This window comes from Chelonia mydas, chromosome 7 (assembly GCF_015237465.2).
Source record: "Chelonia mydas isolate rCheMyd1 chromosome 7, rCheMyd1.pri.v2, whole genome shotgun sequence".
NCBI lineage: Eukaryota > Metazoa > Chordata > Testudines > Cheloniidae > Chelonia > Chelonia mydas.
Window position 1 is genome coordinate 31300109 of NC_057853.1, and position 23438 is coordinate 31323546.

At 48.5% G+C, this 23438-nt stretch overlaps 1 protein-coding gene across 2 annotated transcripts in view; it reads right to left on the reverse strand.

The window, feature by feature from the left end:
• Positions 1-23438, reverse strand: part of CAPN1 (calpain 1) — a 52036-nt gene extending 28598 nt beyond the window's left edge. The window contains exons 1-4 of one of the 2 annotated variants that reach the window (XM_027832484.3): positions 23076-23438; positions 14099-14396; positions 12462-12531; positions 3988-4106 (exon numbers count right to left, since the gene is read on the reverse strand). In XM_027832484.3, coding sequence (XP_027688285.1) covers positions 3988-4106; positions 12462-12531; positions 14099-14365 — 456 coding nt within the window. In that variant the 5' untranslated portion in view covers positions 14366-14396; positions 23076-23438. Of the gene's footprint in view, positions 1-3987; positions 4107-12461; positions 12532-14098; positions 14397-14536; positions 14674-23075 lie in introns of those variants that run through there. The other variant, XM_027832485.3, reaches the window with a different exon arrangement.

Consider the following 23438-nt stretch of genomic DNA (forward strand, 5'->3'; position numbering starts at 1 on the left):
CAGCAAGCAGTAATAACAGTGGGAATATTGGTTTCGCTGAGGTCTAACTGAGTCAGTAAACTGCGCCAGCGCGCTTTTAAATGTCCAAATGCACATTCTACCGCCATTCTGCACTTGCTCAGCCTGTAGTTGAACAGCTCCTGACTACTGTCCAGGCTGCCTGTGTATGGCTTCATGAGCCATGGCATTAACGGGTAGGCTGGGTCCCCAAGGATAACTATAGGCATTTCAACATACCCAACAGTTATTTTCTGGTCTGGGAATAAAGTCCCTTCCTGCAGCTTTTGAAACAGACCAGAGTTTCTGAAGATGCGAGCGTCATGTACCTTTACTGGCCATCCCACGTTGATGTTGGTGAAATGTCCCTTGTGATCCACCAGTGCTTGCAGCACTATTGAAAAGTACCCCTTGCGGTTTATGTACTCGCCGGCTTGATGCTCCGGTGCCAAGATAGGGATATGGGTTCTGTCTATCGCCCCACCACAGTTAGGGAATCCCATTGCAGCAAAGCCATCCACTATGACTTGCACATTTCCCAGGGTCACTACCCTTGATATCAGCAGATCTTTGATTGCGTTGGCTACTTGCATCACAGCAGCCCCCACAGTAGATTTGCCCACTCCAAATTGATTCCCGACTGACCGGTAGCTGTCTGGCATTGCAGGCTTCCACAGGGCTATTGCCACTCGCTTCTCAACTGTGAGGGCTGCTCTCATCTTGGTATTCTTGCGCTTCAGGGCAGGGGAAACCAAGTCACAAAGTTCCATGAAAGTGCCCTTATGCATGCAAAAGTTTCGCAGCCACTGGGAATCATCCCAGACCTGCAACACTCTGCAGTCCCACCGGTCTGTGCTTGTTTCCCGGGCCCAGAATTGGCGTTCCACCGCATGAACCTGCCCCATTAGCACCATGATGTCTGCATTGCCAGAGCCCGTGCTTTGAGAGAAGTCTGTGTCCATGTCCTCATCACTCTCGTCACCGCGCTGACGTCGCCTACTCGCCTGGTTTCACTTTGCCAGGTTCTGGTGCTGCATATACTACTGGATAATGCGCATGGTGTTTAATGTGCTTCTAATTGCCAAAGTGATCTGAGCGGGCTCCATGCTTGCTGTGGTATGGCGTCTGCATAGAAAAAAGGCGCAGAACGATTGTCTGCCGTTGCTCTGACATGGCTTACAGGGTTGGCTTACAGGAAATTAGAATCAACAAAGGGGGTGGCCTTACATCAAGGAGAAACAAAAACAACTGTCACACAGAATGGCCCCCTCAAGGATTGAACTCAAAACCCTGGGTTTAGTAGGCCAACGCTCAACCCAATGCTCAACCCACTGAGCTATCCCTCTCCCCGGTATTTCAGGCAGGACTGAATCTCCATTCAGGTTTTCAAGGTGCCCCTGACAGACCTCACCGAAACGACTGCTGGCCGTTGATTTCACGGAGGGAGGGAGGGGGGAGCAAATGAATACAAAACAAATCTGGTGTATTTCTTGTTTTGATCCGCTCCATCTATCTTTTACATCTTTGGCTGGCAGCAGACGGTGCTGTAGGACTGCTAGCCAGCCACATCTCCTGGCTGCTAGGCAGAAGATGGTACAATAGGACTCACGGCAGGACTAAAGAGAATGACCTGGTCGAGTCACTCCTAATTTAGTCCCCACGCCCATGTCTGCCCAGGCGCTCCTGACCGACCTTACCGAGGCGGCCAGGAGCACCTCGGACACGATGATGATGGTTATCAGGCCTGTTGCACCGTCTGCTGCCACAAAGCAATGGGTTGCTGCTGCTGTGTAGCAATGCAATACCACGTCTGCCAGCACCCAGGAGACATAGGGTGACAGTGAGCTGAGCGGGCTCCATGCTTGCCGTGGTATGGTGTCTGCACAGGTAACTCAGGAAAAAAGGAGCGAAACGATTGTCTGCCATTGCTTTCATGGAGGGAGGGCCTGATGACATGTACCCAGAACCACCCGCGACAATGTTTTTTGCCCCATCAGGCACTGGGATCTCAACCCAGAATTCCAATGGGTGGCGGAGACTGCGGGAACTATGGGATAACTACCCACAGTGCAACACTCCGGAAGTCGATGCTAGCCTCAGTACTGTGGAAGCACTCCGCCAAGTTAATGCACTTAATGCACTTAGAGCATTTTGTGTGGGGACACACCTAATTGACTATTTAAAAACGATTTCTAAAAAACTGACTTCTACACATTTGACCTAATTTCGCAGTGTAGACATACCCCAGGACTTGTACGCTTCAGCTATATCAGTTTAAAACTGATACAGAAAAAGTGGTACAAAAAACGTGTAGACAAAGTCCTAATACAAGTGCCCTATACAAGTTGTTCTAAGGTCTTTGCTTACTGATGGTGACATGATTTCTTGCTTCCTACTAGCTTCAAGACATGCATTTCTCATCAGTAACTGAGCTCTTCAGGCTGCCAGAGACCTCTGTCTCTAGCAGGTAACAAGTTGCTACTGATTTCTCTCTCTCCAAAGCCTCTTAACAAAATTAGGCCAACACCTTTCCACCAAGGTTTAATGTTCCACCCCTGCCTGCAAAACCCTGGGGGAAGCTTGTCCTACATGTGATCCAATGGTTTTTAAGGTTACAACTGTTAAAAGGTGCCAATGAACATGATACAAAATGGGTATCACACAGCCTGATAGGAACCTTTTTTTGGTCTATACATTATTTTCACGCATACACACACTTTTCACTTGGGCATCTTTGGGAAAGATACCAATAGTCAAGTGTTATAGGGTGGGCTGGCCCTCTAAGGGGAGTTGGCCTCAGATCTATCTGTACCTAGTTATCTGCCTCGTATGTGATGGGTTTGGCCCAGTGGTTGGCCAGGAATCATGCAATGGTAGTTCAGGGGGTGGGGCTTCCTATAAGAGATTTTCCTGCTTCAAAGAAGGGGAGACGTCTCTGAAGAAGCCCAGAGTAAGCCTGGAGAGAGATCTGGGCCCTGATGCAAAGATAAAGAGGGAGAGAGACCTGCAGGGGATACGGGGTCAAAGTGGGACAGGGAAGGAACCTGCTGGGAGCTACCTGCTGCCAGTGCAGGTAGCAAAGCCCTTAAGAAGGAACTGGGAGCTCAGGAAGGGTGAATTTAACTGCTGAGTTTGGAGAAGAAGGCTGGGAGATTCTAGCTTTGAGTTAAACGGTTATTTTGTATAAAATAAACCAGACCCCAGAAGGGGAGAGTAATCCAAAAGCACCAGTTGTGGCAGTTTTACTGGGGAAGAAGGTAAACTGAGGGAGCAGCAGGGTCCAACACCAAATGAGGTGAGAATTTCTTACATCCCAGCATCTCACCTGTTACGAATTATACTGATAGGACACGCACACAACTGCTGCGAATTATACCTGGTAGGACACGCACACAACTGCTGCGAATTATACCTGATAGGTCACACACAAAACTGCTGCGAATTATACCTGATAGGTCACGCACAGTTCGAATCTAGGCTGAGGCACATAAACAAAGTCCACAACTGCAGAGTTCCCCAAAAACACCAAGTTTATTACGCTCGAGCATGGTGCCCCCCTGCTAGCCAGGAGGGGACACCGAATACAGATTATGCAAAGGTTATATACCTCTTAGCAAAGCATGTTGCCCTCGTGCATCGGAAACCTTAGCCAATAAACAAGCCCTTTTCTTATCTACCACCTATCCCTGCTTGGTGCATTCCTCGTGCTAAACTAGTATGTTAATTACACAGCATGGTCCTAAAACAATGCATCAGTAACTTTTATTATCAGGATGGGAGGCCTCACATCAAAGGCCAGGAGATAGGGAGTTAGGGACAGACAAAGAACAGATACCGGGAGTCAAGGCAGGCTGGAGACGAGGAGGAGGATTTTCACAGGAATGCAGTATCTAAGGAACACTCCTCCTGGTGCATGATGTGCTTGCTTTTAGACAATGGTGGGCCCCAAACCAAAATGGAGTCACATGTGCTAACTTTTTCTTAACACACCTGGAAGTGGAAGATGCCAGCATATCCATTCCTGAAGCTCTGCCCATGGGGGACCACTCGATGGAGGATGCTATCATTCAAGGTGAGACAAGCAATTGCAGCTAGCAGCCAGCAGTCACCTGAATGAAGGCAGAAAGAAAAGTTAGTCAAGAAAGTTCCATTTGCACCAAGGATGGAAAATAACACTCCCGTTTCTTCAGCAGAGCCTAGCTGCGTTGGATCAAATAACTGCATGGTATGTGGCAGTCACATTTTATTCTCAGGAGAAAAATTAAAAGGTGCAGGCCGCAAACATAGTAGAGCGCAAGATTTCAGGCTTGTTCGTTACGGGAGCCATTTGGCAACTCAGGCACCCACTGGGGAGAAAGATATTTGCATAAACCACACACCAACTCTTGCAGCTAAACAGAACTAGCTGTGCAATCCCCCATATGAGTCAGAGCAGCCTGGGGCTCCCGCGCAGACATTCTCCTCAGCCTCCTGCTGCAAGTTCTCACACATCCTTACCATTGTTTTCCAAGGCTGCTCATTCTAAGTTTTGCTGCTGATTTGCTCTTCTCACTTATGTGGCACCAAAAATATGGCAATGCTGACGATGAAAGGAATACTCTGGGCTTTAGTCTGACTCCGCAAAAGTCTGATATCCACTTGGTTTTTTTGACCAAAAGTGATGGAAGCCCCCTTGGATTTTTGCACTATGGCTGTTACTTGGCAGAGATACGAATATCCAAGGTGAACGGCATAAGGGAAACAACCATTTTGGCCCTCAAATTTACAAGCTGCCTAAAACTCATAGTTCCATGCAGATGAGAGGAGAAATTCCTTCCACTGGAGCTCCTGCCCCCTCACAGTTTGATCAGGTACCTCATAAGTTACAGTCCCCAAGCAAGTTTATCCAGTTCTCTGTGCACTTTGCACAGGGTTTTTGCTTGGGTGTTGGGGGAGGTGAGATCCTGTGCTGGGCCAGAACTCACCGCCCAGGGAGAGAGGAGCTTTAAACAACCCTTGTGATCCTAGGCTGCTCTGGAAACTGGAGCAGCCCCTGGCATAATTGAGACAGCCCCAAGGGCCTAACTTATGGCAGCCTCCTGGGGGTGCCCTATGGGCCGCAGTTCAGCTCAGAATCCATGGAACACTATGTACTGCGGCCCCACACCTAACACGGCCCCCCTGCCCAATGCCCACAGCCCTAATCCCCCATGCCAGGGCTTGCAGGTTCCTCCCCCGGCCAGATATGGAGCTTTTAGAGCCCCTTTTATCCAGCATAAAGGGGCCAGAATGGGGATGAGGATCTCAGCCAGGATAGGTTTTACTTTATGCTATGCCACTATAATTGGTTACACTTATTCAGGACCTGCTGTGGAAGACAAAGTGTCAGATGACTAGTACCATCGGCAGGCCACAGAGCTCAAGGCCGCTCCGCACAGCCGAGGAGACTGTAGGGAAAGGGTATAAAAATAGTGACTCTTGGCACATCCATAGCACCCTTCATCTCAGACTGCTTTTGAAAACATCAGTGAAGCCCTGTATGTCTGTGCAGTCAGTCCTCGTGGAAAAATAGCATCAGGGAGCAGTGAAACAACTTGCCCCAGGGTTGAGCTGCAAATCAATAGCCAAGCCAGGAACAGAACCCAGGAGTCCTATCTCATTCCTCCTTGCTCTAACCATTAGAGCACTGCCTTAGCTAAAGAACAAGACCCCAGCGTGTCAGTGCCAGGAGGCATGGTCAAAGTGAAGCTTGGGAAAAGTTCACACACTGTGTAAATAAATATATATTAAAGATAACTTACAACTTATTTCTGTGCCAAAAAAAACAAAAAAACCAAACCCCTACGTAACACCATGTGGAACTCCTTGCCATAAGATATCCATGAGGCTAAGAGCTTAGCAGGATTGAAAAAAGAATTGGATATTTATACGGATAATGAGACTCTCCAAAGTTACAATAGTAATTTAAAAAAAAACGAAGATGGGATTTTATCAATCCTCTTGCATCAGGCCATCAGCCAATCTCGAACAGGGTTAGGAAGGCAGTTTCCTGAGGGGTAGGATCTCTGATCACTATGGGATTTCTTGTGTCTTCCTCTGAAGCAGCTGGTGCTGGCTGCTGTCAGAGAATGGGCTAGGTCGGGGCGGGCAAACTTTTTGGCCTGAGGGCCGCATCGGGTTTCTGAAATTGTATGCAGGGCCGGTTAGGGGAGGCTCTGCATCCTGAAACAGCCAGGCATGGCCCGGCCCCCACCCCCGATCTGACCCCCCCCCGCTTCTCGCCCCCTGAGGGCCCCCCTGGGACTCCTGCCCCATCCAACACCCCCTGTTCCCTGACGGCCCCCAGGGATCCCTGCCCCATCCACCTCCCCTGCTCTCGGTCCCCTGACCGCCCCCGGACTCCCCACCCCTAATTGCCCACCACCACCCCATCCAACCCTTCCTCTCCTTCCCAACTGCCCCCCCCCGGGACCCCTTCCCCATCCGCCCCCCCTGCTCCCTGTCCGCCTCCAGAACCCCTGCCCCTGATTGCCCCCCGCCGCCCCATCCAACCCCTCCTCTCCTTCCTGACTGCCCCCCCGGGACCCCTACCCCCATTCAACCCCCCCTGTTCCCCGCCCTCTGACCGCCCCGACCCCTATCCACACCCCTGCCCACCCCCCAAACTCCCCTGCCCTCTATCCAACCCCCCCCGCCCCCTTACCGCACTGCCTGGAGCACTGGTGGCTGCACCAGGACAGGCAGCCGCGCCGTGCAGCACAGAGCACTGGGTCAGGCCGGGCTCTGCAGCTGCGCTGCCCCAGGAGCTCACAGCCCCGGTGCCCAGAGCATTGTGCCGGCAGCACAGCGAGGTGAGGCTGCAGGGGAGGGGGGACAGCAGGGGAGGGGCTGGGGGCTAGCCTCCCGGGCCAGGAGCTCAGAGGCCCAGCAGGGCAGTCCTGCGGGCCGTAGTTTGCCCACCTCTGGGCTAGGTGGACCCCTAGTCTAATCCAGTTTGGCAATTTCTGTGTTCCCACAGCTTGACAAGGGCAAGGGCACCACAGCAATTTGGGCTTAACTTGTTTCTCATGTCTGCTTTGCTGTTCACCTTTAATGGGGACCAGAAAACGACTTAGTAACCAAGCAGAAAAAGCCAGACGTGGGGCTGCCCATCTTGCCAGCCCGCTCCTTACAAAGCTCTTTCCGTGGTCTCTGCTGGCCCACACTTGCTGCCTCCTCTGCTCCTGCGCCGTCTCAGAGGGACAGTTGAAAGACAGCTTCAGTGCAGTGGCAAAGGAGGAGGTGGAGGAAGGCCGGCAGCAGGTGGGAAGGAGTGGACAAGCCGATGAGGCTTTTTAAGTCCAAAGAATGCTGAATTGGGACTCACTTTCAGAAACAGCTGTGACAGCTGGCAACCAGCCAGGTGCTGTTAGTGCCATTTCCCTCCCCCACACACCCCCAGTGGACATCGGAACGGCATGGTTTAATTCTCCACACACTTCTCTCCCCGCCCAGCCCCCCCGCGTGGTCCTGGGATATTTAAAGTTTTGTGGCATTTGCACAGAGCTAGACTCCATTCCTGCTCCAACGGCCAATCTGCTGTAGGGAGGGGCACAGTGCAGACACCCATGCCCCCATGCTGACTCTGGGAGGAGCTGGACTGCAGCTGTCAGGGGGCTTCCCTCATCCAGGGCAGCGCTCATCCCTCCCCGGCTAGAAAAAACACAGGCAGCAGGACTGCTGCTGCCAAACTTACTGGTTAACACAGTTCATTGCAGCGTACTAAAGATCCAGTTGGTATGACTCCAAAGTTTGCATCACTCCAATGCAGCTGCTGTTAAGCCTTCCAAATTCAGAGACTCTCCTCCCATTTTGAGACACACTTAAAAAATGTTCATCGTGGGAGGAACATGGCTTCTTTGTGTTTAACTGATTTGCATCTTTGCACTGTGTATCGATTTAAAAAGTGACTCATGGGTCTGGGAGGAGAGGCAGCGTCCAATACCTGGGAAGAGTGCAGCATCCTCCTGGGGTCGGAACTCTACTGAGCTAGGTTTGCGCCTGTGTTAGGAACATTTCATGTTAATCTTAAGGCACCCCTCTTCTGGCCAAAGTTCAGAGCTAAAGTTAATTAGTGCTCGTAAAGCACACTGAGATCCTCAGATGGAAGGCGCCATGTAAGTGCACTGTATTATTATTATATAGCTGACTCCTCCACCCTCCCATCCGCTGCTTTGATGGCCCTAATCTTGCCTTTGTCAGAAACACAGCTATGCAGTGGGTGTGATTCAAACAGGCTATAGACTGGACTCTACGGACGGGCTTGCCGCTCACAGGAGTAGCCCATAACCCAAAAGGCCTGGGGTAAAATTTCCAAAGGTGTCTAAATTCATCTTCAAATGGGATTTAGGCACATGGAAACCCTAAATCCCACTGACAATGAGACTTGGGCTCTTAGGGTCTAAAGTCACTTAGGCACTTTTGAAAGTTTCACTCTTGATCTACATACAGGTTTTGTACATATACACACACATATATATATTTTAAACGGATATAGTTATAGCAGTACTGTACCTGGTGTGAATGCAATTATACTGGCATAAAGGTGCCTTATACTGATATAACTATTCCTGAATGGAAGTGGAATAAACTATACTGATCCAAACACCTTTACACCAGCTGGATAAAGCTGTACAACCTCTCGCCACACTGGGGGCAGGAGGGAAGGAAGAGGGGGTTGTACAGCTTTAACTATATTGATCTAGTTTGAGCAGTACAACTTGTGTGCATAGATGATTCCATCTGTCTCAGAGCACTATCCCCTCTGGTTTAAATTGATCCAGATCTAGCCTCCAACCTGCAGTAGTCGGGATAATTCATCCAAAGGTAACAGCGCAGATTTGTACATTTCCAGCCTTAGGTTTCTCTCAGGGCCGGCCCACAACATTTTGGCACCTGAGGCGGGGAGCTCAAATGACGCCTCCATGCCCCCTTGCTTGGGCCAAAACTTTGAAAGGTCTCAATTCTGCCTTCTTCCTGTTCTACTCCTCTCATGGTACTGCTCTGCTATCTACCCCAATAAAGGAGAACTAACAACTTAAAATGCCTTGTTCAAAAATTTTAAGTAACACTTAACTTTCAAAGGCCTGAACAGCAAATGTAACTTCTCTTGTCTGCATAGTAAACACTGGCATTTTTATCTGTTTGAATAATCAAAGTAGTGCTTTCCGCGCCTTCTTGGTTGCAAAGATTTGAACTGCGTTGCAAGGCCGACCAGCCTCTCCTGTGTCATTGGGGAGCGTAGATGTGTTTTTATTAACTTCAGTTTGGAGAAGCTGCATTCTCCACTGGCAACTGTTACAGGAAGTGTTAGAAGTATGTGTGACGGGTTGGATCACAGAAACCCCCTTGGGACTGCCACCTGATGTGCCAAGACTACTACTGCTCCTGCTTTCCTGCCCTGTCAGCTTAGGACTTCAGTGCCCTTCCTAGTTGGAGCCAGACCCACTAGCCTGTTGCAAACCCAGACCCAGGCCTGAACTATGTCCCCTAACAGCTGTAGGCTTAATTGAAAGCAATTTAAGAAATGTTCCTGTCCTTGACACCCAGATGCCTAACTCCCAATGGGGTCCAAACCCTAAATAAATCCATTTTACCCAATGTGGCTGGAACACTAGATTGGAAGAGCTTGCAACAAAAAAAGTATGCAGCATTCTGGGTTTTTGAGTGCATAAGCCATGGCCCCTCCGCTTTGTCGCCAGTAATGTGTTGGATGGAAACTTTCTATTTTCATTGTCTTTGAGGAACATGAAGTTTTTCACTTGCTGTGGCCCAAGCAGTACAAGCAAGTCCCTCAGGCTGCTGCTCAAGTGGGTCCACAGTCCTGGCTCATCTAGACTTAAGGAACTAAACTCAGCAGCAGCTGTTTCTTGCGCCTCCACCACACTCTTCTCTGATCTACACTTTTCTTCAGGAATGTGCATGGTTACAGCCATTTGAGATGGAGATATGGATGCTGCAGTAGCTGCCAGGTCACCTGCACTCTGACTAACTGGAAGATCAGGCGTCTCCTCACCACTCACATCCTCACTGGGGCCAGAAGGCTCACCGTGAACATTTGTGTCTATGTATCTTAGGGTTAGCGCCTTCCTGCTTAGATAGAAAAGCTTCCTTTGCTTGCTTTCTTTTTCTGAATGCTGCCCCAGAGGGGCGTTTTCTTCTTTCACTCATGACTGCTGTTCTGTGCCAGCTATAGTGGCTCTCAACACTCAGTTGAAGGGGACAAATAAGCAGGCTGGTAGCCGGGCCTGAGTGAGGGAAGATATCAGCGTCTTAAGGGCCTAACTGGCTCCTACTACTTCAGTTGACTGCCTGTTCTCCTCAAGTGGGTTCAGGGAAGCAGCAGGAAACAGGAAGCTCCCTGGGAAGCTGGTGTTAATCAGGCTAAGCTGCTGGGGATGCTAGAGAGGTACATAAGAGGCTCCTCCCCCACACTCTCTCTGCAGCTCCTGCTGCTTTCTGTTATTCCCTCTCACCTTTTTGCCTGCCTGCCAGTTATGTCTCTTGTGCCCTCCTTCCTCCAGCGCAGCACTCCACCATCTCTGTGCATCCAGCAGCAGACAATTTTCTACACTCTGGGTCCTAGTGGTGCCCCCCACAGTCTGGCACCTGAGGAGGCCTCCTCAGTTTGCCTCAAGGTAAGGCCAGCCCTGGTTTCTCTAGCTCAGAAATATTCTCTCTAATCCATTTTTTATAATTTAAGGCTGGGGAACTTAGAAAACATTACAAAGAAGAGAGAGCACACGCGCACACGTACACATACTGTGCCCAAAGATAAAGCTAAATAGAAACTACAGTAAAGGAAACCAGACACAGAATATCACCATTTCATCTCAGCAAAAGGCAGGACCAGTCTTTCCTTTCTGCCTGTTTTAAAACCTCACGGGGGGAATCATATCTCTGTGGCATTTTTTCCTTCTCTATTATGTGTAATGTGCCAACAGTGGCCTGCCTTGAGTTGCAAAAAGGGAGACTGTTATGGAGTCAGACGCATTTTTGCTGGACGAATTGCAGAGAAGGCTTAAAACCACTTGGAAAGCAATTTAGCTTGACCATATCACTAACTCCCTTTTCTCCAGGGGAAATTCAGAGGGTTAGAAGTCAGTGTCAGTCCCAAACAGATCCAATTTCTTTGTAAAAATGGGGCAGTGGCCCTTCATTGGGAAGTTGCAAGAAAAAGAAAGAAAAAAAAAGTAGTTTCCCCTGCTTATTTCCCCCCTGCCCTTTTCTCTGAGCTCAGGGAGCTGTGATATTTCACAAAAGTGAGAAAGATGCTGTGTGTCACATTAAATCCAATCTACTGTACTATTTAAAGTTATACCTGGTGATCTGATGGTTTGGACTAGCCCACGAGAAACCAGAGCTTGGGGGGAGAGAACTGGGAGCATGCAGTCTCGCAGGGCTGGGAACAGCTAATAACTGCAGGAATATGCTGCAAAGGAAGCTAGGAATTACTGGGATTTGCACAGCAAGCCTCATGGCCGCCTATAATGAGGGGACAGGGGAAAATCATGGAATATTCAAGCCCCTCTGTGCACTGATATGCCAAGTCCCTGCCCAAGACTGAGGTCCTGCATCAAGCTCCATGTGGATGGATCCCTCTGAGAGCGCCAGTGAAGTTATCGGCAGCTCCATACAGGAGTCTGCCCAGGAGGATCTCATTGTAGGATTGGGGCATAAAGGAGATGAAATTGTAAGTTTTGGGGGCAAGGACCATTGTTTTGTTCTGTGTTTGTACAGTGCATATCACAATCGGATCCTGGTCTGTGACTCCTAGGTACTTGCACAATACAATTTAATTATTTAATTAATTCATATGGACCTAATCCCCAACATAAGAATACGCAGGACAAGGATTCTCTGCTAGAACAGTGATGTCTGAATGTTATATTTGTCCCTTTATCTTATTCTTAGGTTACTTTCAGGCTTCCATTTCTGTAGTATCCGAGTACGTCATTAGCTTATTTATCCTACCAACAGCCCTGTGATGGAGGGAAGTGCCATTATCCCCATTTTACTGATGTGAAAACTGAGGCACTCAGAAACTAAGCAATATGGCTACGGTCACATAAGAAGTTCATCACAGAATATGGACTTGAAGACGGGTCTCTTGAATCACAGGCTAACACCCTAACCACTGGGCCATCCTTCCTCAAATGGGGACAGGGACAGGGAGAGTTGGACATACAGATTAAAACATATAATCTCTAAAGGCTTTATGAAAGAAGGAAGCAGGAGATGCTAGTCATGTTTAACAGTCCTTCAGAGATGCACCTGTTCGAGCATTCATGTGAAACCACTAAGCATAAATAAGCAAGCACTTAGGAGCAACATTTCTCCAGCAGCAAGAATCCAGCTTCTGCCCCCAGATTCCGTCCTTCCCGGTCTCTCAACAGCAGCACTAATAATAAGCAAGACCCCCAAATGGAAGCCAGCAGCATCCCTACCGAGGGCTCCCTGGCAGACGTCTGTGCGGGTGGCTCCGTCAACAATGAACTGCGGGTTGGAACACATTTCCTGAAACAAAACATAGTTTGGTTTTTAAAGTTCCAGTGACTGGGATATTGGTTCTTACAATGCTATGCAGTCCAGTTAGGCAAAGCCATCACCTTTGATCTACATTTGTTAACCCTTAAGTATGTGGCCACTCTTTCACAATGGCAGCCCAGTGAACATTTAGGATTATGTGCATGGTAAGTATCCAAAGTCTCTTAATCATCCTGGTTGGAGACAGTTTTTGAAAGAAGGACAAAGACAATTACTGTTGAGCCTAGCACAATGGGGTCCTGTCCTGGTCCATGACTAGATCTCTTTAGGTGCTGCGTAATACAATAAATAATAATACTTTTATTGTCAATTCTTTCAAGCAGTCCTTTTGTCACATGGTTATACAGTACCTAGTGCTATGGGGCCCTGATTCCCCATGGGGCCTCTGGACAGTACTACAATACAAACAACACACACTCCTCCTCCATGCCGTGTCTCATAATACAAACACAGGGGAGTCACTCACATTTAATAACAGGTGCTCCACAGGTAGAAGGAATACAAAGAAAAACATTTTCACAAAGCATGCAGTCAGTGGAAAATCCCATTGCAGGAGCTCAGAGTTCACCACTATATGCACTCAGATACTACAGTGGTAAGGCCATATAAATAGATAGGTATGCTGTTTATTGATTTTAAAGAGAGCTGGATGGTTTAAAGCAGTGGTTCTCAAAGCCGGTCCGCCGCTTGTTCAGGGAAAGCCCCTGGAGCGCCGGACCGGTTTATTTACCGCCGCATCCGCAGGTTCAGCCGATCGTGGCTCCCACTGGCCGCGGTTCACTGCTCCAGGCCAATGGGGGCTGCGGGAAGGGCGGCCAGCATGTCCCTTAGCCCGCACCGCTTCCCACAGCCCCCATTGGCCTGGAGTGGTGAACCACGGCCAATTGGAGCCGCGATCGACTGAACCTGCGGACACGGCGGGTAAACAAACCGGTCCGGCGCGCCAGGGGCTTTCCCTGAACAAGCGGCAGACCGGCTTTGAGAACCACTGGTTTAAAGACTAGACAGACATGCAGCAGTAAAAACTGCACAATTCACTAAGTATATTCCTCTGAAGCACCAGGTATCGGCCTCTGCTACAAGTGGGATTCCAGACTTATCTTACGAATGGTCCAATCTAGTACAGCAAGAAGCTGGATACCAAAGCAGATGGCTGATTGCTCTGATTTGAAACAGCAGGAGCCAGGTTACTAAGCTAGTAGCATTGATCTGATACAACTTGGCAAACCCTGGGTTCTAATTAAGCAGTTGCTCTCATTAATTGTTGAAATCAGGGTGGATTGCCAGTTAAATCAGCTAAATCAATGGCAGAAACAGGAATAGTTGCCAGTTCTTTGGCTCTAACCACCAGACAACACTGCCTATAAGGGTTTGAAAATTCTACCATTACAGAATTTAGGGAGGCAAACAAAAAACAAAAAACTTTCCTTGTTTCATTGATTGCCCAAAGAAAAAGATTCAGGAGCGATTCTCTACATAGGACACAAACAAATACATCCCATAAGTGGTACGTGGGAGGAATTGATTCTTGCCTCACCGTGGGTCTCTTCCACTTGATTCCATACGTTTTGGAGGAGTTTGGACCCAATTCTTTGAAGCCCAAGGAGGCGGCTGCAGGAGGGAAGGTGTTATCTCGGAAGAGGGCTCCACTCTGTAGGCATGCATTCCGAAGCTTCTCAAAGTCCTGGCCCAAGTACTTCACTGCATTCTCATGCTGCCCCAGGCCTAGATCCTTAGCCCTCTGCTTCTGGACCTGAGCTGAGACGCCTGTGCAATACACTGGGGTGATGATTTCTTCTGCCATCTTTGGCAACTATTGGACTAGGCAAGCCCCACTGAAACAGAGAAGACAAGAATAAACAGCATAAGTGGAGAACTGAACCTCACAACCCCTTACACAGCTTTAGCCAAGGGACCTAATAGCAAAGCATAGCGTGTAACCTGCTGAGCATACATAGCTGTACTAAGTCCTCACCTTCCCAGATGGACCTGCTCTCAGCTGCATGTAGTTCTCATCTCCATAGGTATCTTCCAACAACACTTTACATGTGTTTTTCTCTCCCCTGCTGTGTGAATGACCCAGCCGAAACAGAGACAGTTCTCTCACACTATCTGTAACAACAGTAAGGCCTTATCTATGCTAGCAATCTGTACCAGGAAATGTTTGGTTTCAGAGTAGCAGCCGTGTTAGTCTGTATTCGCAAAAAGAAAAGGAGTACTTGTGGCACCTTAGAGACTAACCAATTTATTTGAGCAAAAGCTTTCGTGAGCTACAGCTCACTTCATCGGATGCACTGGTTTGCATAGTGCCACTAAGGCCATATGTACACCTTACAAGCTTACAGGGCCATATGTACACCTTACAAGCTATAAGATCGCTTGTGTAGCCGCATTATGCCAATAGGAGAGAGCTCTCCTGTTGACATAATAAAACCAGTTCAAGGATCAGTGGGAGAGTGTTTCCCACCAACATAAACACTCATGTGCACAGCGCTATGCCGACAAAACTTATGTCGCTCAGGGGTGTGTTTTTTCACACTCCTGAGTGACACAAGTTTTGCCGACATAAGTGCTAATGTAGACATGGTCTAACAAAACTATTTAGGCAGAGCTTGTTCACATCTGGCCATTTGTGCCAGTGTCCTGTGTCTACGCAGCACCAAGTTGCATCAGCAAAATTATGTTACACCGTGGGTAGTGTGAAGGGCCAAGGCCAGATGGCTATAGTAAAGTAGTGAGGAACAGGTATGTTAGCCCCAGGCTAAACAAATCCCTGGTACCATGGTAACCAAATGGCAGTTGCTCCAGGTTAATTAAGACACCTGGGGCCAATTGAGATCCTTCTAGAAAGCAGTGGAGATAGCTAGGTTGATTGGGACACCTGAAGCCAATCAAGGGCTGGCTAGAACCAGTTAAAAGCCTCCCAATTAGTCAGTGAGGTGTGCATGTCAGGAGCTGTAGGAGGAAGCCATGCTGTTGGAGGATCTAAGCAGTATAAAGCCTTATCAGGTGCAAGGAAGGAGGCCCTGAGGTAATGGTGAAGGAGATATTGAAGGGGGGCTGCTGGGGGGAAGTGACCCAGGGAATTGTACATGTCCTATTTCCAAAAAGTCAGCTACCAAGGCTGCTACTATTAGGGTCCCTGGGCTGGAGCCTGGAGTAGGGGGTGGGCCTGGGCTTCCCTTACTCCACTCCCTGATTAATCACTGAGACTAGGAAACAACAGAGACTGTGTGAGGGAAGGTTGCTTCTCCTCCCCTCCCTTGCTGGCTTATGATGAAAATGGCTCAGTAGGTTGTGACCCTTGTCCAGGGCCAGTGCAAGGATGTTTTGTGCCCTAGGTGAAACTTCCACCTTGCACCCCCCTCTGCCCTGAAGTGCTGCCTGTCCCCTCAGGGAGCTGTGTGGCAACTCCCCACCCCAGCTCACCTCTGCTCTGCCTCCTCCCTGAGCATGCCAATGCCGCTGCTTCTCCCACCTCCCAGGCTTGCGGTGCCAATCAGCTGTTTGGCACGCAAGCCTAGGAGGCAGAGAACCAGAGTGGGGTGGTGTGCTCAGAGGAGGAGGCAGAGCAGAAGTGAGCTGGGGCAGGGAGCGGATCCCCTGTGTGCCACCCCTGTTACTTGCTGCAGGTGTCCCTCCCTGTGCCCCTCTGCCCCAGCTCACCTCTGCTCCACCGCCTCCCTGGAGCATGCTTTTGGCTGCCCCCAACCACTTGGTGCCCTAGGTGACCACCTAGTTCGCCTAGTGGTTGTACCGGCCCTGCCCTTGCCTCTAGAGAGAGAAGGGCTACGTGGAGGGTCACAGTGAGTCTCTGAGGCTAGTGAAATCCACCAGGAAGTGTGGGACCCACTGAGATAAGGACAGAGCTTTGTCACAGTAGGCATCCCAGTGTCCTCCATACCACTTTCAGGCACACTACCTTGTGGGAAGTTGATGCTGTGTATTGTACAGTGGATGCTGTGTATTCTGGGATGCTTCTATGCATCTCAGGAAATTGTAGGGTGATGGACTTCAAACAGGAGTGTGATTTTTAAATTGACCATGTGCCTTTGAAAATGCCAGCCTTACTTCGGGGGGGGGGGAGCAGAGGCTTTCAATGGGAGTTTGAGAGCCTCAAGACCCTGTGGAATAATGTTCTGAACAGACCCAACAACTGAATGGCTGGCCAGCAGGATTTAGAACACAATGTAAAATGAGGTAACAACCGTTGGATTATACAAACCACTGGAGCCTGCCCATTGCATTGGCAGAATTTCATGAGTTGATTTATTATCACATTTGTTTTTTATTTCAGCATGGTAACAAATGCAGTGCAATTTCCAAAGTTTCCCCAAGAAGAGACAAAAAGATTGTAAAAAGAAAAGGAGTACTTGTGGCACCTTAGACTAACCAATTTATTTGAGCATAAGCTTTCGTGAGCTACAGCTCACTTCATCGGATGCATACTGTGGAAAGTGTAGAAGATCTTGTTATATACACACAAAGCATGAAAAAATACCTCCTCCCACCCCACTCTCCTGCTGGTAATAGCTTATCTAAAGAATGGTCACTCTTTAGATAAGCTATTACCAGCAGCAGAGTGAGTTTGTGTGTGTATGTGGGGTGGGGGGGGGGAGAACCTGGATTTGTGCTGGAAATGGCCCAACTTGATTATCATACACATTGTAAGGAGCTTATCTAAAGTGATCACTCTCCTTACAATGTGTATGATAATCAAGTTGGGCCATTTCCAGCACAAATCCAGGTTCTCACCCCTCCCCCCCCCCCCCACACGCACACACACAAACTCACACTGCTGCTGGTAATAGCTTATCTAAAGAGTGACCACTCTTTAGATAAGCTATTACCAGCAGGAGAGTGGGGTGGGAGGAGGTATTTTTTCATGCTTTGTGTGTATATAACAAGATCTTCTACACTTTCCACAGTATGCATCCGATGAAGTGAGCTGTAGCTCACGAAAGCTTATGCTCAAATAAATTGGTTAGTCTCTAAGGTGCCCCAAGTACTCCTTTTCTTTTTGCGAATACAGACTAACATGGCTGTTACTCTGAAAGATTGTAGCAGACAAAAAGCTTTACCCTGGGAAGATCTTTAAAGACAGAAGAGGAATATAGCACTCTGGAGTGGCTGAACGTTCTCTGGGTACTTTAGAATTTGTTCACATACAGAATAACCTGTCCATACGATTCCAATTAATGTGATAGAGTTTTTCATAGAACTAGCATGCAAGAAACCCGCCCCCCCAGGGGATAAAATAATTGACTGTTATGCTGCCCAACACCACCAAGTCCTGCAGCTGCAGAACTAATTACATGATAAAATACCAGACCTGCAGCATTCGCCAGCCACCCAAATAAACAGCAATTCCCACACCCACAACTCGCTCCTTTTCTGGTTACTGGTTGTGAAAAGAATGTGAATCAAGAAGATTCAAGGAAAAAGGAGGGAACAAACAGGAACCACAACCACACAGCTGGCAACCTCCTGTGGGCTCAGACCAAGAGCATGGATCTGAACTCTTGGAAGTCTCTCCAGAACCCAACACTTCCAGGCTGCGGTGTATTTCTATCACACAGTTAGCCACTTCCTTTCTCCTAGCTGTCATCTGTTTAGACCAGGGATCGGCAGCCTTTGGCATATGGCCCGCCAGGGAAAGCCGCTGGCGGGCTAGGACCGTTTGTTTACCTGCAGGTTCGGCCGATCACGGCTCCCACTGGCCACGATTCGCCATCCCAGGCCAAAGGGGGCTGCGGGAAGGGTGGCCAGCACATCCCTTGGCCCACGCCACTTCCCACAGCCCCCATTGGTCTGGGACGGCGAACTGTGGCCAGTGGGAGCTGCGATCGGCCGAACCGGCAGACACTGCAGGTAAAGAAACCATCCCTGCCCGCCAGCAGCTTTCCCTGGCGGGCCACGTGCCAACGGTTGCCAATCCCTGGTTTAGACTGGTACGCTTTTTGGGGCAGGGACTGTCTCTCAGTATGTATATTTAGAGCACCCAGCTAGGGTTGCCAGTTTTGGTTGGATGTATTCCTGGAGGTTTCATCACATGACAAACTTTAAAGATTAATCTCTAGTTCTTGGAGAATCCAGGACAATCCTGGAGGGTTGGCAACCCTACACCCAGCTCAATGGGGCCCTGACATTAGTTGAAGTCTCTAGGCACTGGTGCAACCTAAACAATAAGGAGGCAGGATTCTGCAAGCACTTCTATTCTTGACGTCATGTTGTGCATTGAGGAACTGCCTGGGAAGAAGTATTAACTCCATTCTATGTTCTTGTTAGGCCTGACCACATTACAGCTAAGCCACGTTCAACAGAGCCATGATCTAGACTAGCTCTGTTACAGTGTTCAAACCTTCTTCCTTAACATAAGGTATAAAAGTCACATTATGGACCCAGCTGCTGTCAGCCATTTTTAAACCACACTATTCCTCTTAATGCAGTTAAACAGCTGCACAGAGGGGCCTCTCCGATTATACGCTGTTTGTATTATGGTAGCACCTAGGGTTCCAACTGACATCTGGGCCCCACTGTGTTAGACACTCGTAGTAAAAAACTGTCCCTGCTGCAGACTATACAGTTGAAATAGGAAAAAAAGACAAACAGAGGCTGGCAGGGAAAACAGGCACAAAGAGGGAAAGGGTCTTGCCCAAGATGACACATCAAGTCAGATAACTTGACAACACTAAGCAGGTGATGTGCTCGGACCACTGCTTATCCTGCTGACCAAGTGTATTATTGTTTCCTGCATCTGTCTGTATCCAGCTGTTGTTATCTTATAGTTAGATCGCAAGCTCCCAGGGGCAGGGACCATCTTTTTGTTCTGTGTTTGCACAGTACCTAGCACAGTGGAGTCCTGGTTCACGACTGGGGCTCTTAGAAGCTACCACAATACAAATAAATTACAACAGAGGCAGAGATTGGAATTGATCCCAGGTGTCCTGATTCCACACAAACCATACCACCTCCCCCCTCAGACTTCTGAAGCATTTGCATTAACCTTAGAACAGGTCCTTCAAGTAATACCATGCCTGAAGGAAGAGGGATAACTCATGAGTCTCCACAAGAACATCTCTGCTCTCTGAAATAGACTGACACACCTTGGCCCGGGGGAGGTTGGCATAACTCAGGATCAAAATTTGCAAGTGTTTATCAGGAGGAACCAATCAATGGACATAGGTGCACCTAAATATATTCTCGGCTGAACTGAACTCCTCCAAGCCCAGGTGAGATTTATTCACACAAAGTATGTTTGATTGGAAGTGACTCCAAAAATCAGAGCACCAATCTCCCCTCTGGTGCCTTGGAAAGCATTTACATTCAGCTGATAGTTAGAAAGAAGACTGCTTGGCTTATATTAATTTTATGGTGGGGGTTGATTGTTGCTTTCTACTGTTGTATTTTTATTACAATAGTGCCCCAACCATATAAACACATAGCAAGAGGTATTCCCTGCCCCTTACACTAAATAGACTAGAAAGAAATTCAGACAACATACGTTAAACAGAGGCATTCACTCATTTACATTGGATCTAGGTTATTAAGGGCTTTATATATTATCAGACAGATTATCAGTAAGATTTAATCTTTTTTTTAATTGCCACAGCTACTAAATATTTCTTATCTGCTGGTTTATCATCACACATTTATTTCATCTGGGCACTCCCAAAATTACTCCTTTCCTTTTGGGGGTGAGCAGTAACTTTCCAGCCCTCAGATTTAGTATTGAAAAGGTGAATTTTTAACCCAAGCTGGAAGTTCCCAAGAGCTAGGAAGGTGTGGGGACTAATGACTGAACCCACTTCCCCAGTACAAGAGAACTTTGTTAAACAAATGAACCTTGAGAGCCTCCAGCTGAGTCAAACAAGTTGAGCAGAACAACCCCAGATCCTCCCTGAGAATTCACACAACAGCCTAAAAACATTTACAATTTACATGCTCTATCCTTTAGAGTTATTATTTGTAACAAGAAGAAAAGGAGGACTTGTGGCACCTTAGAGACTAACCAATTTATTTGAGCATGAGCTCATGCTCAAATAAATTGGTTAGTCTCTAAGGTGCCACAAGTCCTCCTTTTCTTTTTGCGAATACAGACTAACACGGCTGTTACTCTGAAACCTGTCATTATTTGTAACATCAACTAAGGTTGGAGCCCCATGGGACCGGGCACTGTCCAGACACACAGCAAGAGGCAGTCCCTTCCTAAGAGAGCTTACAATCTAAATAAGCAAGACAGATAAAGGGCAAAATTATCCCCATTTAATTTTTCTTTACCTGTAAAGTGATTTCCCCGGGATCATTCAGGGAATCTGTGGCTGATCTGGGAATTGAACCCATATCTCCTGACCCCTAACTACAAGACAATCTGTCCTCTCATCCTTCCTCTTTATGGCAAGAACAATCCAGCTCATAGGGTCTCAATCCTTTTAATATTTAATGTAGTTGGGTTCAAATGTCAACTGTTTTCGTTGGTACCCTGATACCACCCTGGTGACTTATTAGAAACACCAACATAGAGAAGAATACGGGATTCACACTTGGGCCTTGAGAGGCGGGAGCCGCTTGAACTGCTCAACAGCAAATACAGAAATGATGGAGTCGCCATCCAGACCCTGGTAACACTGGCTGATGGTGGGTCTTCAGTCAGCGACTGCAGGGAGACTTGGAACAGACACAAAACAAACTCACAGCAGGGCGGAATATAAAATGTCCTGCTTGATAGCATAGTGTACGCATCCGATGAAGTGAGCTGTAGCTCACGAAAGCTTATGCTCAAATAAATTGGTTAGTCTCTAAGGTGCCACAAGTTCTCCTTTTCTTTTTGCGAATACAGACTAACACGGCTGTTACTCTGATAGCTGAATAACTGGTGATTGAATCAGGACATAAGCACCATAAAAGAGATGACTGGCCATTTTCAGTGCCCGCAAGGCAAAGGCCTCGTCAGTCCTGCTCCTGCCATAATGCTGGAGGGTTTGGCTGAGACTTCACCAATTCAGACTGAAAGAGGGATGCAGCACCATTAGCTAAGCCTGTCTCACCACCATGCAGCCCAGACAACTGTACTGCTCAAGAATTCTTTCCTTTTACATTTCTTATCTGACTGACACCAAAACATTCCAAAGGCCTGGAGCAGATTATTGGCAACTAGCTTTGGCACACAAAGCTAGAAGAATGGAAGAGACAGTGTCCTCAGTTTGGAGAAGAGAACATCTTCTGGGGTTTTTCAAAGGAGCCAAGGGGAATTAGGTTCCCAAATCCCATTGATTTCAGCATCCAACTCCTTTAGGCTCATTTGACTAGTTCAGCCAGGCGCATTGCTGCCAAACACCAAGCTCACTCGGAGCCACATTACGGTCTCAAAGCACATCCTGCTGCAAGGAACATATATTGCACAGCTGCAATTATGTATAGATGGGACTGGATTTAAGAACAACATCCCGGAACAAAGAAGTGGATGAAAGTTCCATGTCTCTCAGTCTCTGAATGAGACAGCCTCTAAAGAGAGATGGTCTAGTAATTAGAGGACAGGCCAAACTGTGCATTACTGACTCTGTTACAGTCTCTCTGCCTAGCCTTGGGCAAATCACATACATTCAGACCCTCAATTAAATCAGTGGGAGTTAAGGACCTCAATACCTATGGGGACGTAGGCCTTAACCTCTCTACCTCCTTCATCCCACTTTACAAGCAAGGAAATAAATACACCTACCTCACACAGGTGCTGTCAGCATTAATAAGTTAATTGTAAAATAGAAAGCTCCATGTAAGTACCAATTTCCTCCCGTCCCTGTCTTAACTTTGCCCTGATGGGGCCCGGGGCAGGCCTTTTGGGACTAGTGAAAATCTCAACTCTCACAATAAGAAGCAGGGTAAAGACTAGCAGAGAAACTTCGGACTTCCAGCAAAAATTCAGATCTCTCTCCCCAAACCATGGAAGATTTTACTGTCAATTAAGAGCAGGGTCAATAGCTTGGCAGCATGCCCCAGTTTCTGGCAATCAAATCAATAATTAGGGGAGAGTACAGGTCCCGGTCCCCCTCCTTACGGGTTAAAGAAGGAAATATTAGGAGGGAGAGAAAAATAAAACCAAAGGATTTTGCTCTGTAAACCCTCCCGTGCTGGGAAAGCTGCAAAACAGGCAGTAGGATTGTGTAAGAGGCCGTGTCTGCTAAAACTGAAAATGGCTCAAAGGAACAGGAGGACTTGGGGCACCTTAGAGACGAACACATTTATCAGAGCGTAAGCTTTCGGGAAAAAAGCTGATGCTCAAATAAATGTGTTCGCCTCTAAGGTGCCCCAAGTCCTCCCGTTCCTTTTGCGGAAACAGACCCACACGGCGGCGGCTCTGAAACTCGGCTAAAAGGAAACCCCCGCCCGTCCGCGTCCGCCCCCGCCCAGCCCTTCACTCCCGCAGTCCAGCGGTTTGTAAAGCCCGTCGGGCGCCGCACGCCCAGCGAAGGCAACTCATGTAAGCGGCAGGTCGCAGGTGAAGGAAAGCAGCCTACCTCTCGGGAACCGCCGCCAAGGTCCTGATCCCTTTAGGCTCAGCCAGCCAAGCCGCTCCTACCCAGGGAGATCGTGAGTTCCCCCCCTGCGCGACTCCTCCCTTGCAGGCTCCTCCTTCGTGCCCCTGCCCGCACACAAACCGCTTCTCGCAAATACAAGAGCCTGGCGGGGAACGAGAAGAGGAAAGAGGGGACATTTTGGTGCGGGCAGCGCCCAGCGTTACCCCGCCGCCCCCCCTCTCCCAGGGGCACCCACCGCGCGCTTGGCAAAGGTCGCTTTAGCGGAGGAAGGGCGGCGGGGGCAGCTGAGAGCTTGTTTCCAAGCCCGAGGTGGCTGCACCAGCGCGGCGCCGGGCACGCTCT